The following is a 16,297-nucleotide window of genomic DNA, read 5'->3' as shown; positions in this document are numbered from 1 at the left end:
GATGGTATTGCATTATGGATAAGAATCTAAACATCTAAAGTCACATGTCTTTTGCACAGTACTGTACCTGCTAAACATCAGCATGTTAGCATTATCAATATGAGCATGTTATCATGCTGATGTTAGCATTTAGTCAAAGCACTGCTGTGCCTAAGGAAGCCTCACAGAAACTACTAGCAGCTGTAGACTCTTAAATCCTGTTTACACACACCTTAATCTCAAAGGGCAGATCAAAATGCTAGACATGCTTGCAAGGAGGCCCTTGGGAAAATTTTGCCTTGCATTAAGCCTGTCAGGCAATGAAACTTCATGATACTGTCTATGACCCAAATGAAAATGAAAGGGTACTGCATAGACTTACCGCCAAAACTCAAGACACAGAATTGGCACTTGCCATTACTTCCAAACTGTCAGGCAGATACACATAACTAAATTAAAGTTATTAAGTTTTCTGATGATGTAGCAGGTGTGTTTCCATCAGTAATACGTGCAAACAGAAGGGTAAAACCCTACAATTAATTGTAATAAGTTGAGAAACATGCAAAATGTTTCATCCAAAAGTCAAAATCATTCATGTTGGGATTTACCTGTAATTTATACAGTCCAAGAGGTGACATGTAGAATATTATCATGATCCAACAATTCCAAGAACCTTCCAGAAAAGAAAAAAACATTTCACAGTAATATTGTTTTTCAGTATGTGTGGGGAGGGAGTAAAGTACTGAGAAAAATATAAAACAAACGTGTAATACATACACATGCACACAAAACATATTAAATACAAGACAGCTGACATGTTGGCTCAGTTGGCTTTACTCAAAAGGAAAGGAGGAGCCTGCATTACATGTAGATTTGCCAAAAACCTTGATGATCAAACCACAGAGAAGCCACACAGAGACACACACAAATACACACACACCTACAGAGAAGTGCTTACTTACTGTAACAGGAGAGAGACAGACCTCTAGTGGTTTCACACTCATACAGCAGACAGCAGCTCCATGTGGTGATTCCTGAGAGGAATCTTGGTCAAAGAGGCATGCACACACACATGCTTTCACTTTGCTTAACTGATCAAATGACAATTTGCAGTAGCATCTATTAGATAGATTCATTCAGCTCTAGATCAGCCTATGTGCTACGATTTGGTTCATGAAACTGTAAATTATTGTACAGTGAGTGTGTGTGTTTACCTGCTGAGAAAAGCAGATTCACTGGCCAGAGGTCATGATGTTTAGACAGGGCATTCCTCTGAGTAGTGTGAGCACACACACTCTGAAGTACTGGATTTTTAGAACATTTTGCACATACTCGCCACCAATCACACATATTCATATTAGGATATTCTGTGTGTTTACACCTGCCTACACACACAGAGTTTAGTACACTGATCCATCACTGGGTGTCTCCGTTCCTTGCAGTGCTCTTGGTTCCTTGCTGACTCATGCGGTGTGGATAGCTTTGGGGTTTTCCACAGAAACGAGAGAAGTCACTACACAATCGACCCTTTATCCCTGACCTGCACTGAGCACCACAGCCCTCTCCACAGCTCATACACAGGCTGCTATATTCTTGACACACACACAAAAACATGCTTGAATGAACAATCTACGCAAGGCCTCGCTAACAAGAGTCTGCTGATGCTGAGACCTTGCTGAATTTCGTGCTGGGTGTGCGCGTAAGCTTCCGTAGGTGAATGTGTGTGGGTGGATGTTTGTGTGCACATGCCTCAGGCTCACTGCTTTCTCATTAGTCCTCCACACTGCTCAGAACAAAAGGTGTCCTGACTTCATCATACACGAAAGAGCAATGCCACAGTGTGTGTGTCTATGCGTCTGGGGTGTGTGTGTGTATTTTCTAGAGGCTATAACAGCAAGTTTACACCACAACTGGAAACAGATGAGCTTAGCAATTAACGGTCTGAACCTAAAGTAAGTTGCAACTGACTGTACAGCTCTAAGAGACATTAGATGTTACAATGTGTTTTCTTTCTGTAGACAACTGAAACGATATTAAAATAGAAACTCAAGTGAAATACGTCAGCACTTCAGGATTACAGTCAAAATTTATTATTTCTTTTCAAAGATTGTAATACTGTACACGGTTTCAGCAAATATATAGAATACAATGTGCAATGAATATGAGCAAAATACTTATTCTTCATGTTAAACTTTAGAAAAACATGCAGATCTTTTCAGTCCATAACAAAAGCTTTCAAAGCCAGTCAAACGGCAAAATATTTCCATCAAAAGTAAGACTGAAGACACAAAGTGATTCCTGTTTCAGCAATGCTAGAAAATATTCAGATATTATGCCCAAAATAGAAGATATTTTTGATATATCAAGGCACAAGCGGCAAACAGAGTCCCAGCTCCATAGTTTCTGTTTAAATATTGTCATATTTTCCTTATGCAGAGGTCTCCACATTGACCTCAAGAAATGAGGTCATGACAGAAAAAAACATTATCCATGCTTATACGAGATTCCTAAACTCCGTATGACAGCATGAATAAGTTCATGTAGGAAGACAAGAGGAGTGTCTGCAACACTTGCTGTCAGTCCTTTAATCCATATTCACAGATGAACCTTCTGTATAATTCCCATCTTGCTGTGCACCACAGAAACAAGCCCGTTGATCTGGTGACCTCTACCCTTCTCCACTGTGATTGGCTCCCTCACAGGAAGTGTTGCAGAAAGGCTGGAGAGAGAGATTTTTATCATGTAAATGTCACTATAGATATCAGACACTGAGGCAGATGATGTTCCAGAAAGTGCTTTTGTAGTGAGTTATATTACAGTACGCTGTTGCCACGGCTACTAAGTTAATTTGGGCACTTGACTACTGCAGCTCACTTAAGGAAACATCGCTGTAGATTCCTGGACAGTGAGCTCATAGTTCAGACTTACACACCCGCTTCATGAACATTTGAGATTTCAGAGGCCAGTTTCAGTAAATAACACTGTTGTTATATGATGGCATTTATTGTGTCCAAAATGTTGAAAAGCTGAAAAGATGTCTGGGGCTCTTATCTTTGGTCACCCCAAACGTCCATGTGTCTTAATGTCAGTTAAATGCATAACAGCGGGCAGTGTGTGAGTGTTAGTGTGTGTGTGTGTGTGTGTGTGTGTGTGTGTGTTTAAAAATACTTGGCTGCCAAGTGAGGGAGAGGCAGGCAGATGTTATTTTGGAGGCTCACATTGCATAGTAATTATGCCCTTAAGTGAGAGTAGGTTTGTGTGCTAAGAAGACTGTGGTGCCGCAAAGGCTGATGACCATTAAAAAGAAACATGGAGATGACTTTGACTCTTCTGTAGAACATCTAAACACTTAGCTGCCACTTGTAAATAACCTTTGATGTGAACGTAGCTTGAATGCTTCTCAGCCATGTGTCACCTCATCCCCAAGAGTCTGAATGTTTTCATTCCATCCAACCACTGCACCAGCTTGTTTTGAACTATTAGCACCCATTAGACCAGAGAGGGGGAGATTACATGTGAAGCCAGCTGCTGCACTGACTGGAGACTTTTAAGTCTTAGATGGTTGAGAAAACAGTAATTAATACTTGAGGTGTTAAACCTATGCTTTGGCTTGGTTAAGGTTTCACTGTTAATCTGTGATACAAAGTTGGAGGTGAACCGGAGATGTTCCAGCTGTGGGAGGGTGTGGTGCAACACTGTGTCCCCCGAAGCCAAAATAAACTAATATTTAAGCTTAAATAGGCTAAGTGGGTGAGTAAGACCTATAACCTATAGGCTGTATTTTGATGAGAAAGTCTATTTCACCTCTATCCGAGAAAGGCTTCACCAAGTCAGAGCTCTTCATCCTCTCCGGTGCTGCCCAGGTGCGCTGTAGACAGGTGCCTGTTCCTTCCAGTCTGCACGGCTTGCAGGTTCTTGTAGCGCACCAGTGCCAAAGCAATCTCCGCGTTCCAAGCCGCGCCGTCCTGCGGACACCGAAAGTCAATCTCCTTGCCTGTGGCCATGACCACAGTGAAGTACACCAGCCCTCGTTTGTACTCCACGCAGTCCACCGTGGCCATGCGCTCAAAGCGGAGCTCCTTGGCTTTGGAGCTCCACTTCGAGCCCGGACCATCACCACCACCGCCGCCGCCGCCGCCTTTGCAGTTGTGCAGGCGCAACCCTTCATCGGTAAGCACGCAGCGCTTCTTCTTCCACAGCTGGAGAAGCCCGCTGCTGCGCTTCTCCAGCAGCCCGTCTCTCATCACTTTGGCCGGAAGAGACATGGCCACGCTGAACCGACTTCTTCAGAAAGAGGCTCAATTTAAGAGAAACACTTCAGCAGTGGCGCATTGAGATGAATCCATTAAATGCACATCCCACATGTAGTCAGTGTCATGTGTCCCCCATTAAACACATCGGTTTGATGCGCTTCATATAATGCCTGCGTGTAAGTCCAATCTGTGCGTAATGACAGCGCGCAGTGGGGAGTTTGGTAGGCTGGTCTGCCTGGATATGTCTGAACATGCCCAGCTCCTCTGTGGACCTTCACAGAGCACCCCGCCTCCTCCCAATGACGGCAGGAGAAGATCAGGACTGTTTATGAAATTCCCTGCTTGTGTGTGTGTGTGTGTGTGTGTGTGTGTGTGTGTGTGTGTGTGTGTGTGTGTGTGTGTGTGTGTGTGAGAGAGAGAGAGAGAGAGAGTGCACTAGATAGTTGGATTTTACAACACTCTGCATAGTGTTTATACGTTAACAGATATACAGGTAGGTGGGTTTAGCCGCCTCCCACCTGGTGAAAAGGTCACAGTGCACCTGTTTAAAAAGAGCCTGCCGCACTAACACACCTGACAGTATAAATAAAAATAGTTAACAGTATAACAGTAAAAGTTAATAACAAGTTAGTCAAATCACATCTCTCCTTTCAAAATCCAGAGAGTGTTTATGACAAGCTGCTTTCTGGAATGTGAGTGGGAGGCAAAGGGTGGATATCGAAGTAGAAATGTCTTTGTGAGTTTGTGTGAGAGAAACTAAATGAAAGGAAGAAGCATAACAAGTTTTTGAGCAGGTAGAAACAGATGACTAATCAGTCAATTACACTACGAATTATTACTTTTTGGACACTATTTCATTAGTTAAGTGTATGCAAGGAAGTGCTGGGGGCAAGCATTTCCAGTTCTGATGCAGGCTATTATTTTCTTTACATGAACCATGTTTACACATCCTGAAATAATAAAAAGTGCAACTGAGTGTAATGGCTGAAGTAATTTAAAAATAATATTTGGTTGCATTTTCATAACAAACTTCAAAGTCTTGCTGATTCCTCTGCAGCTTCACTTCACTGCTCTGTATCTAATGTCTCAATAGAGAAAGCTTAATTATGGCATTTAAATAGCTTTTTGTCATCCTTCACACCCTCTATGGTTACATGGCTCCAATGTGGCAGATGAGCTTTGTGGGTGGAGTGAAGCTGTAATTCCAGCACTTTTACAAGACACTGTACTTACATATCATAGTGTTGCAGTGTGATGTGTCACTGTAATGTTATGAGAGGCATGGATACCAGGAACATTTGTCATTTCATGAAACTTTAACACATGTCATCCTTCAACCTACTTCACTTCCCTATTCCTTACATGCACACACACACACATACACACACGCGCACACAAACACACACAGTGTCACTCACATGTCCTTATGTAGATAATATTCACTCTAATGAAGAAAACACTGGCACTAAAATCATCCTCTTTTCATTTTATTTATTGACATGCTGTTTGGAAAGCATACCATATAAACAAGCAGCATTTACTGTGTCACATAGACTATTGTAGATCGAGTGATACTGAGATTTAAAGGATACGTTAATAGTTTTTCAAGTCTGTCTTAAAACAACAGTCAGTCATTTTTGCACAGAAGAAGAACTGTGGATTTTGGTCCCCATCACTTATATTGAGTGCAGTATGAACAGATCTTCTACTGGCCAATATGAACAGGAGGAATGATTATGGCAAGAAAAACCTATTTCAGTGTGTATTTGGGCACCTGACTATTGTTTTAAGACAGGCTTCAAAAATTGTGAAGTTATCCTTTAATTCACGCAGAGAAAAACTGAGAAAATGAATATAAAAATTCCCTTAGAGCAGACCAACAATGCAGCTTTAAACAGATAGATAATGCCATAGTATTAGTAAATGTGGGTTTTGTATCCAGGTTTAACAGCAAAGACAGATCAGCTTTGGCCTATTATCTATTTATTGATTATTTCCAGTATGTGTCTGATGTCTTTTGGCAGCAGTCTGCCCTCTGCAGGATGAAGGCAGTAGTGCAATTGGTCTCTACTGAGTGTGCGCCAGCGCCCCGGCGCCCTGTCCGTATCCAAATCCTTTGGGACCAAAGTTTTTGGCATAACACCCTGGAGGAAAGAAAGGTAACGTAAAAAAATGCTTTGACGTCATCATCAAATCCCTCAGTTAACCACAGTTAGTGCCTCTCGTGCAGCCTAATATTATTACAGCTAAGTCACGACTAGTTAAGCTTTAACGTTTGCCATATTTGTGACCTCCTCACTGCTTCCCCCCATGCGGTCAAAACGTTATCTTTTTTAATTTTTTTTTACCTGTTACACAGTGGTGGGTTGCTTATTAAAAGGAATTTTCGTGTACTTTCTACCTGGAAAGATTTGATATTGCCCGGAGTGAATCTAACATTTAAATCCAACATTTATTTCTATGTGTCAGTGTCACAGCGGGGAGTTAAGTTAGTTAACAGTTAATGTTCAGCATCTGTTCTTCTGAGAGTCTGGGAAACAGGATACAGTTAACTAGGGCTGCAACTAACGATTATTTTCATTATTGCGTAAGTCATATATGAAAGTCTTCATATGATAGTTTACAGTCATATATGATAAAGAAATTCATTAAATCATCACATTTGAGGAGCCGAACCAACAAATTCTTGCTTTAAATAATGACTAAAACGATTATTTTATTATCAAAATAGTTGTTGATTATTTTCTGTTGATCGACTAATCGATGAATCGACCAATCATAGATAAAATGTTTTTATTGTGCAGTGAGTGGTGACTTATTTTTCCACATGGACAGAAGAGTCTTTGAGGGTTCTGTTTTACCTTTGCATAATTATTTTTATATAATAATAATTTACGTCTGGTTTTTCCATAAAAAAGTTCAATTACGTAGTTAGAAATTCTTAAAATTACATCAACTCTTTCTCCCTTATTGAAGAATCTAGAATCTGTGAATATGCAAATGTTAATTTAAAAAATTTTAACTGTCTAATAACTTCTCAATAACTTCACAGTGTTTGTGCACTGGAGGTCTCAGGTTTCCACATCTTACATATTGGCCTCCAAACTAGTAGTAATGTCACGAAGGTAAAGGTGAGCACAGAGAAACTTTACACTTTCAGCAGATGAATGTGAAAACAGCCGTCTAGTGTCAAACTCTGTGTCACATACATCATTCTGTGCAGTAAAACTCAAACATTGGACTGGAGGAACAAGAAAAAAAACGCATTTTTCTGTGTTAGGGGGCCCTCTGCTGTATTCTTGTGTTCATTACAAATCAGTCACCCACTCACAGGCCATTAATAATACATAACAGTTAATTTTCTTGCCCAAGTCCCCTTTAAGTATTGCAACCAAAAATGTTTTCCCCTAGTTTAGGATGTGCAGTCTTACTCTTTTAACAGTCACTGTATATGTTATATTAATACTGTGTGATGGATTATCTGTATCATATCTCTTTCAGACAAATGCAGCCTGAATAGATCAACATGGGACATCTTGCCTGGATCAGCATTGAAAACAGGTCTGACACATGATTGTCATACAGTAACACTACAACAAGATGACTATTACCTTATAATAGATTAAATAAAAAATTCAATCTAAGAGTGAGCTTGAACACGGTTGTAAGTGTAGATTATTAAAGGGCAGGTTCACAATTTTTAAAGTCTGTTTTAAAACAACAGTCTGGCGTCCATATGAACACTGAAAGCAATTTTCCTCACTGTAATCATTCCTCCTGTTCATACTGTCTGTTAAAAGATCCCTTTAAAATGCACTTTCAATTTAAGTGATGCAGGCCAAAATCTACAGTGTCATTTGCGCAATCATTTTGTGCAAAATTGCATTTAAAGTTTATCTGAAGCTTATATGAGGCTCCAGCAGTCTGAGTCAGTCATATCAAGTGGATATCTGCCACATTTACAATCTTTTTAGCACCACATTTCCTCTTTGTGTTTTGCTGTTGGGCTGCAGTGGAAGTATAGTAAAAAAAAGAGGGACTTTGGCACAAAAAAGACTGTAATGTTGAAAGATATCTACTTGATTTGACTAATTTGGATGACTGAAGCTTCTTATTAACTTTTAAATACATTTTGCACAAAATGCAAACTGTGGTTTGTGGCCCCCATCATTGTAAGTGCATTATGAAGGGATCTTCTAATGGTCAGTATGAATAGGAGGAATGATAATGGCAAGATAAACCTATTTGAATGTCCATTTGGACACATGACTATAAAGACAGACTTGAAAAAATATGAACCTGTCCTTTAAGGTCACATTTAGAGACCAAATGATGAAAATAAACCTAAAATTACAAAACCTCGTCATCTATAGTATTATGCTTGCACTTGAACGGCAGTTTTACTGAAAGTCAACAACTTGTTTAAGACAACATTTATATTAGGTCTGGTTTATCAGTTCAGAGGATGAGTGCAGTGCACAGTTGCAGATTTGGGTCTTATGTTAATAGTGACAACTGGCTGTCTGGTATGAATGAGTGAAATGTGTGTTGAATGCATGTTCGTTGCCAAATACAGTGTTTCAGTGTGATTGTATAGTAATTTAGACTACTGTACAGGGAGCAGTATGGTATTGGTTTGGCTTTATTCTTGTATGGAAAGTGAAGACAGTGAAGTTTTACCTTTGCAGTAGATTTCTCCATCCTTGTCAGCTAGTGTGGTTGACTCAAGGCTCTTCCCACATGTGGCACAGCAGAAACATCCAGTTTTATGCCATGCCTGTAAATAAACAGAAAATCAATTTTAAAAGTCTTTTCGAGACTGTTTTTGCATGCATGCACGTGCATGTGTGTGATTCTTCATACACTGCCAGCTCCCATCACTTTCTCAGCGGCATAGACAGCCTTGCCACAGCGAGGGCACTTGTCTGACCCTCCGAACTTGTAAGCCATCTTAGATGGGTTCGGGTTGTTGGTAGGACGATGAGGAGCAGGTCTGACGGAGAGAAAGAGAGAACAAAATGTGTATTAATAACCTAAAGAGATCTAGAAGCATGTGTGTTTGTGTCTTACTCACTCTTCATGTGTAATACCCAAAGACTCTCCCTTGTCCATGCTCAGGGTCCCAGCTCCCTGGCCATAACCGTAACCTTTTGGCCCGTACTTCTTGCCGTAGCACGACTTGCAGTAGATCTCATCCATATGAGAAGCAACAGTGGTGCTGTCCAAGCTCTTCCTACACACCACTGCACAAACAGACACATGCATGCGCACAAACACACATACACATATATTATTGTTTTGCATATCTGTGCACATGTTTTTGAGCACATTCTTTTGTTTCGATAGGCTCCTAACGGTTTCCTTTTATGGAATGCTTCTATCTCATCTAAATTCCATCACAGGAATGTCGATTACAACGCAGGAACACAAATAACTCCACTCAGAACTCAATGAACCTACACATTTTTCAAGTTTAGGTAAAGAAAGACTTTTTTTCAATACATTTCTTTTAATTGTATTTTTTCTTATATTGATATAGTTACATTAAATTTTTTTGTTTTTGTTTAAGATGCAGGAAAAAAAAATCTACCTCTTAATTATTGTAAGTGTAAGTAAATTATCTTGTTTTGTTATTCTATTGGGTAACTGTCCAAACATGGAGGGTATGATGTGACGCTACATAAGAATAGCAGCTCAACTATAATGGCACTAGCTAGAATCTGTTTTTTATCTTACTTATTAAAAATAAATGTCAAATTTCAAAAGTGAAAGTCTCTTACAAGACTCCCTAATTTACACCAGTGTTTCACATACAAATTTCACACACAGTTGGAAAATATCTGTCTCTGAGGAAGAAAATATACTAATTTTCAGTAGACCTGGATACAGGACAACCATGCGTTTAACACACTTATAGGTACTACAGTATAGCATGTGAAATGCAACAACACTATCATGTTTTTTTTTCTTTTTAAGCAACCATGTATGGTACCCTGTAAGGACATTTTCTCTTGTGTATGTACATTTTTTCTTTAAGAGTAGATGAGCAACAGTCCATATTAGGCTAGTATTTCTGTAATGATGAGTTCATTGGTTTGGTTAGATTGCTTTGACAATGACAGGAAGCAACAGAGAGTTTACTCACTGCACAGGAAGCATGACTTGTGGTAGCTCCGCCCATCACACATTACCTCCTCTGCGGAATAAACTGTCTTCTGACAGCAGCCACACTTTTTTCCTCCTCCAAATGGCATCCCTTTGTAACACATGTAGCATGAACACAGAAACACAGAAACACACTGTGATTAGTCTGAGGACTTTTAAACTTTATTTTAATCTAGATCTTGTTTATCCAGAGGCTGTCCACAAAGATACAGCACCTTAAGAAAGAGAAGTATTTCTGACCCCGGGGTGGTGATTATCTACATTTCAGAGAGGAGTAGCTGATAGTGAATAAGATAGTAGAAAAGAGTGAACAATGGGAAAGAGATTGTAGCTAAAAGCATACTAAAAGTTTTTCTTTCTTTTTTTTTTCAGGCATACAATTCATGTTATTTTATTGACCTGGTTGAAAGGCCTGTAACTTACATGTGGAAAAAAAGCCTTGCATAGAAAAACAAATGTCAATGAACTAATATATTTCTTTTTGATTTTTTTTTGTTAGAAAAGCATTTAAACATCCATATTTGGTTCCCTGTAATTTTGGTTTTGTCAATCCAGGCCTGGGTCCTGTAATTTCACTCCTGCCAGTTCTCCGTGGTTTCTTTTAAAGACCAGCAAGCCAGCAGTTGGAAAAATAGAAGAATTTGTTTTTTGTTAATTGGTTGGATATGAAAGTCTGTCTCCCTCTTGTTGCAGTGGCTTGTCTTGAAGACTGGACACAGCAAGTGTGGAACTAATGTGAAAGCGTGACCTACTGAGTAGTTTTAAAGTTGGTAGGATGTGACAGACCCTGGCACCTTGCCTGTTTCTACCCAGTGTGATTCCCAGCGTGACCCTCCCAGTCCATTCTCGAGTATCCACATCCACATTCCTGACCGTGTAAACCCTCCCACCTCCCTGTCCCTGACTAACACAATCTACTCCCTGCCTGTCCGTCTCTTTCTACATTATTTATGCAAACTGTATCTCGCAATCAGGGTTGTATGGTTGTGTTATTAGGCAGGAAATATGTTGAAGTTGAACTTGCAGATCTACCTGGGTCAGCTTCTGTTTCTGCTGGTCAGAGGGTGGAGCTAAGCTCTCAGAGCAGAGTATGAACGTGTTAGGCCGTTTCCTATCAGCCTTCGACACGCTTCCTGTTTTTTTTAAAGCATGTCTGAATATATATATAGGCTACGTGATCCTTTGACTCATATTCCACACCCAGAGAAACTTGGCTGTACCAAATTGTCTCTCTGTCACTCTCTCTCTCTAAAAGTAAATACAACACCCCCAAATTAAACATAACGTGCTAGGCAGGTGACAGCTGTATTAATGGTGTTCTAATAGACATTACGGCACGGATATAACATCACCCAGCTGACGGCCTGTTAGCTTAGCATGCTAATCCTATGTAAACATGGATGAGACCATATGTTTACAGACATCTGCAAACAGGAACAAATGAAAGCAGGGGGAGTTAACAGATAATTAGAATAATTATAATTATAATTAAAATTACAATAAGTTCTCTTTCAAATCAAACATCCCAAGATATGAGTGGAAAGTATTGTTATTGCAACTGCATTTATAACCTTTTTTTTTAAATCAAACATTGCTTAATCATTTCATGCAATGCAATGCTACTTCAGTACTTTAACAACAAATATTACTGAGACCACTACAGAAAATTGCAGATGAACATTTAATATCCAGGAATTCACATTATAGAATTCACTGACTATCCCTGTAACAAACTGGCCACAATTTCGCACATTGACCATTCACAGTCCAGCGATATACTAGGTTTTGATCTAGTCTTGTTTCTGGGCGCTATTTAAAGACAACCAGTCTCACATCAAAATGTGTAATAGCTGCGTTGGTCCATAGTGCAAAATGTATTAGCCTATGCCTGTTTTTTTTGGCCTGTTTATTTCTATTGGCCTGTGTCCACATCATGTGACTGTCAAGTTTCTGTCTGTTCAAACAAAAAAAATGGCTACCATTCCATCTATTCTCAGTGGAAAATGCAATATTTTAAGATAGTTACAATGCGTTTTGATAACATCTCTAGAGAGAGACGTGCATTTTATTTTCATAATCTTCGTTCAGTGAATATATATGATGTTTAGTTTGTCAGTTATTATGAAGATTCTTGCAGGCTTTCTATTGTTGCTATGGTGGTTGCATGTTGTTTGAATCATTATCTATGTTTTCCATATTTCCTTTGTACAGTCAATATTTTATTATTGTATTATCCCATTTCAAAACTGTTACTATTCCGTTCTGTAAATAGATTTTTGAAATTTCAATTTAATTTTAATATTTGTTTATTTCATTATTATTATTATTACCTTTTGTCTATTTTTATTCTTCTGTGTTGTGTTTATGGGAGTAAAGGCCAAGACACAGTCTTTGTATGCATGCATTGGCTAATAAAACAGATGCTGATGCTGATATACAATCCCAAAACCAAGAATCATAAAGATACAAAAAAATCTCCAGGGTTGTGTAAATATTAGCCTATGCATGAATGAGAACGGGTTGGTCTTTTCAGCCCTAACCCGAACCCTAACCCAAGCATTTCAGGCCTTCCTCCAAGCCTGTAATAATGTCAGCAGTATTAAAATCTCTGAGTGACTCATTTTGGTCACTATTTCCACTAAAAGAGAAAAAAACAAACAAACAAAGGTAAGCTAATTAATGAAATGTAAAATCAGTTATTTGTTTTACCTTGATCTTTGAGCTTATGAGGCTTTATTTTGAACAGATGTCAACTGTTCTGTTTTGCTGTCTTGTAGATCTGCTTGAATTGTTATCTTGTCAGTGTGACATATGAGGTCAGGATCAGATAAAGTGACAAAAATTGAAATTGAAAAAATAGAGAAGTGTTGCAAACAACAAGCAACTAGCGCAACCACAGAATTTAATCCAAGTAAGGTTCAGGGCAGCAGTGGTAAGGCAGAATGTGAAACATGGGGAAAAGTGAAAGGCCTGGATTAATAAAGGTCTTCTGGGGAGAATTAAGATTTACAGCCACACAGACACTAACTGGTGTTTTCAGGATTATTTTATACAAAGCCTTGCATTTTGAATATTTTAACATCCTGTGGAAACTACAGTGCCAGTAAGTAAGCTGAAATATCAGGAATGGGGTTTTTTTCCAGGCATTGACAGATATTTCAGAGCTTTCCAGCAGCCCAACTAGGAAAATGTGACTTGAAATGCTAAGTCAGAAGTCTCAAATAACTTTCTTTTATGTCATCGCACAGCAATTTTTGGAGGCAAGACATCAGCGAGGAGCAGAAGAAGTAGAAGGTAAAAACTTGGACATGAGCTAAGTGTCATGTTGTGAAGATGACTCCAAGACAAAGTATGTAAATCAGAGGGAGAGAGGTTGAATAGGTGAATAATATGTTACTTTTATCTGAGGAAAAGAGGGGAAAAGTTAGTCAATATTATTTAGATTTGTACAAATAAGGGCTGTTCTGACTTGTCATGACAAGTCATCTCACAGGCCTGACAGGATTGAGGGCTGTCAGTCTGCCAAAGAGGGGAATGCATAGAGATGTGAGAGAAGGTTATAAGGAACTAGAGACTAAAAGGCTACTAGAGCCATAACTCAGATATAAAATGAGGGCAGTTCTTTTGAGAAAGACAAGGTTTATGACTGTTGGTGTTTCAGTAAGTCCCCTCCCAGCTGTCCCAATAAATAATAGTTAAACATTAAAGCTTTTCTTCAACCAATATTCATGTTTTTTCACTACATTAATAATCCAGGTATTCTTAAGTTTATTCGAGCAATAATTCTTGTACAGGTTGATAGTGGCAGTTCTAGAGAAATGTTTTTGATAACCTGCAAGTTCAGACATGTGGGGGAGACAGACAATTGTAAAGGAATGCTCAAATAAAAGAGTGAAGAAGAAGAAGAGAAATTTAGTTCACATCAGGAAGTCCGCTCATGAAGTAGATGTGACAGCATGTGACATCTGTATGATTGATGGCGGCGATCGATATCAGTTAGACTTGCATGCCATTTTATATCAACCTCTACACTTTGTTTGTTTTGTCTACACCAGAGAGCACAAAGATCTTTGCACGCTGTATATGATTAGTTGTTTGTTTTTGTACGTAAGCGCTCTGCATTATAGATACGTGTTCCCCATTGTGTTGCTGTTTAGCTACACGCTTCCCAAACCAAACTAACATGTCATGCCTCTTTGCAAAGTCAAATGCACGATAGCTGTTCAAACAAGAGAACAGAGTTTAGCGAAAAGATAATGCATTGACAGACAGAGTAGGAAATTAGGTAGAGCAAGAGGCAGACAGAAATCAGGAAGCTAAAGCAGTCTGTAATCCTGTATATCAACATGTCTTACCTGCAGTTAGTTGATGCAGTCAGTCAGTGATGATAGACAGGTAGAGGTTTGACTCCCAGATCTCCCAGAGCAGCGTTAATGCAGCAGTAGGGTGTGTTCAGGAAGCCAGTGGTCCAAAGTTAGGTGGTGGAGGTGCAAGAGAAAGTCTGTAAGAGAAAGGTAAATTCTCTCACTAACACAAGTCGTATAACTTTATTCTAGTTAGTCCAGCGACACAGTACTGCCAGTGTTGGTATGTGCCTTTTTACTCTTTTACTGGTCCAGATGTACTCGAAGGGAGGAGCTTCTGTTGTTGCTGCTTCACTGTGCAAATGTCTTGTGTGTTGAGGAACAGAGGAGCTGACTCACTGGCTGAGAGAGAGAGTGAGAGAGTGAGAGCGAGAAAGGGGGGGTGGAGTTGGATTGAAAAGCTGTGTGTTGCCTTACACTGGAGAAATAGTTTATACCTACAAAGAATTAGAGCGAGAAACAGTGAAAAGAAAGATAAACCATACGCTGAGTAGTTAAAGTTAAAGTTGTGCAAGGAGCAAATTCTCAAATTTCTACATTTTAATGGCATTTTCTCCCCTCCCTTTCCTTTTGTTTCAGATTAGTACAGGCCTCAGAGAGAAAAAAAGGCAGCTAGGAATGTGTTTTTTCTCATTTATTTATTAATATCCTTGCTGATGTTAAATAGTAAAAATGTCTGGTATGTTATTCATTTCCTCCCCATTTTATAGTAATTTTTTTCTCTTTGGTTGCAGCCTGTATTTAACGTGCATAAGGCCTGACCTTTGTGCTATAAGAGAGATTTACAGGACAATCAACTAACGGTTAGGCTACTGAATGAACTCCCCATTGTTGAAACTGTTTTACAGTGTTTAGATTGTCTGTCTCTGTCCTGAAGCATCCTGCCATTACTAAAATTGCCTGGTGAGGTTAAACATACTTGCCTTGTATCACTGAGATTGAGATTAAGATTGTTTTTCTTGAATTACAAGACATAATCTAGTATTCTCTTAGATTTCTTTAAGCAGTACTTGAGTGGGTGAAAGTGGGTGAATTCTGAGAGAAAAGTGGAACAAGATGCATTATAATAACCTTCCAGCTGACTGCATCACAAATGAAGTTGAATGAACTTCGGATTTTTCTTATTTTCTGTGTTTTATCTGATGAGCCAGCAAATTCATCACACAATCTTTTATCTCTTTCTAGAGGTTAACCTTTAACAGGTAATCAGAGTCAAATAGTCAGCTGAGTGGGACGCAATCTTAAAGTAATTCCAGCCTCTGTACTTTATCACCACAACCTTAAATGGCCTTTAGGAACTAGCAGCTAAAGGTCACTCAAATATGCTTAATGGCTGAGAAAGCATCAAGAGAGATGGACTGTGGAGCTGCTTGTTAATGTGGTCAGAGATGGTATTCAGCTCTACAATGATTGACTTCTGCTGCCATCATGTGGTCATTGTGGGTACTGACCACCAGAACAAAAGCTAGAAGGCACACACATGCAAATAATGACTCCTCATGCAGACTGGGTGTGCATTAACAGTACCAACATGTT

The 16,297-nt window shown here is 39.2% G+C and overlaps 3 protein-coding genes across 6 annotated transcripts in view; 1 reads left to right on the top strand and 2 right to left on the bottom strand.

The window, feature by feature from the left end:
- Positions 1–2,046: 2,046 nt before the first annotated feature.
- On the bottom strand, positions 2,047–4,515 carry phlda3 (pleckstrin homology-like domain, family A, member 3). The gene is made up of 2 exons (XM_044351680.1): positions 3,784–4,515; positions 2,047–2,698 (listed from the first exon to the last, which is right to left on the bottom strand). Exon 1 carries the CDS (start codon positions 4,242–4,244, stop codon positions 3,810–3,812), a length of 435 nt encoding a protein of 144 aa, XP_044207615.1. The 5' UTR covers positions 4,245–4,515; the 3' UTR covers positions 2,047–2,698; positions 3,784–3,809.
- Positions 4,516–5,708: 1,193 nt separating this feature from the next.
- On the bottom strand, positions 5,709–15,085 carry csrp1a (cysteine and glycine-rich protein 1a). Its single transcript, XM_044351678.1, has 6 exons — positions 14,753–15,085; positions 10,378–10,488; positions 9,307–9,475; positions 9,096–9,225; positions 8,913–9,009; positions 5,709–6,376 (listed from the first exon to the last, which is right to left on the bottom strand). Exons 2-6 carry the CDS (start codon positions 10,484–10,486, stop codon positions 6,300–6,302), a joined length of 582 nt encoding a protein of 193 aa, XP_044207613.1. The 5' UTR covers positions 10,487–10,488; positions 14,753–15,085; the 3' UTR covers positions 5,709–6,299.
- Positions 6,304–16,297, top strand: part of LOC122982366 (neuron navigator 1-like) — a 109,291-nt gene continuing 99,297 nt past the window's right edge. For all 4 annotated transcript variants that reach the window (XM_044351604.1, XM_044351607.1, XM_044351606.1 and 1 more), the window contains exons 1-2: positions 6,304–6,391; positions 7,734–7,793. The gene's annotated coding sequence lies outside the window, so the exon portion shown is untranslated. The remainder of the gene's footprint in view (positions 6,392–7,733; positions 7,794–16,297) is intronic.

This window comes from Thunnus albacares, chromosome 5 (genome assembly GCF_914725855.1).
Source record: "Thunnus albacares chromosome 5, fThuAlb1.1, whole genome shotgun sequence".
NCBI lineage: Eukaryota > Metazoa > Chordata > Actinopteri > Scombriformes > Scombridae > Thunnus > Thunnus albacares.
The sequence above is the reverse complement of the archived record's forward strand: the minus strand, read 5'-3'. Positions and strand labels throughout refer to the sequence as shown.

What these genes read in the sequence shown, in the direction of transcription:
- phlda3 (XM_044351680.1), bottom strand. Translation starts at nt 4,244, where the DNA reads ATGTCTCTTCCGGCCAAAGTGATGAGAGACGGGCTGCTGGAGAAGCGC.
- csrp1a (XM_044351678.1), bottom strand. Translation starts at nt 10,486, where the DNA reads ATGCCATTTGGAGGAGGAAAAAAGTGTGGCTGCTGTCAGAAGACAGTT. An exon ending in AAGTGATGGGAGCTGGCAGT is followed by an intron (nt 9,010 to 9,095) that starts GTATGAAGAATC and finishes GTTTATTTACAG; the next exon opens with GCATGGCATAAAACTGGATG. An exon ending in TGGAGAAATCTACTGCAAAG is followed by an intron (nt 6,377 to 8,912) that starts GTAAAACTTCAC and finishes TCTTTCCTCCAG; the next exon opens with GGTGTTATGCCAAAAACTTT.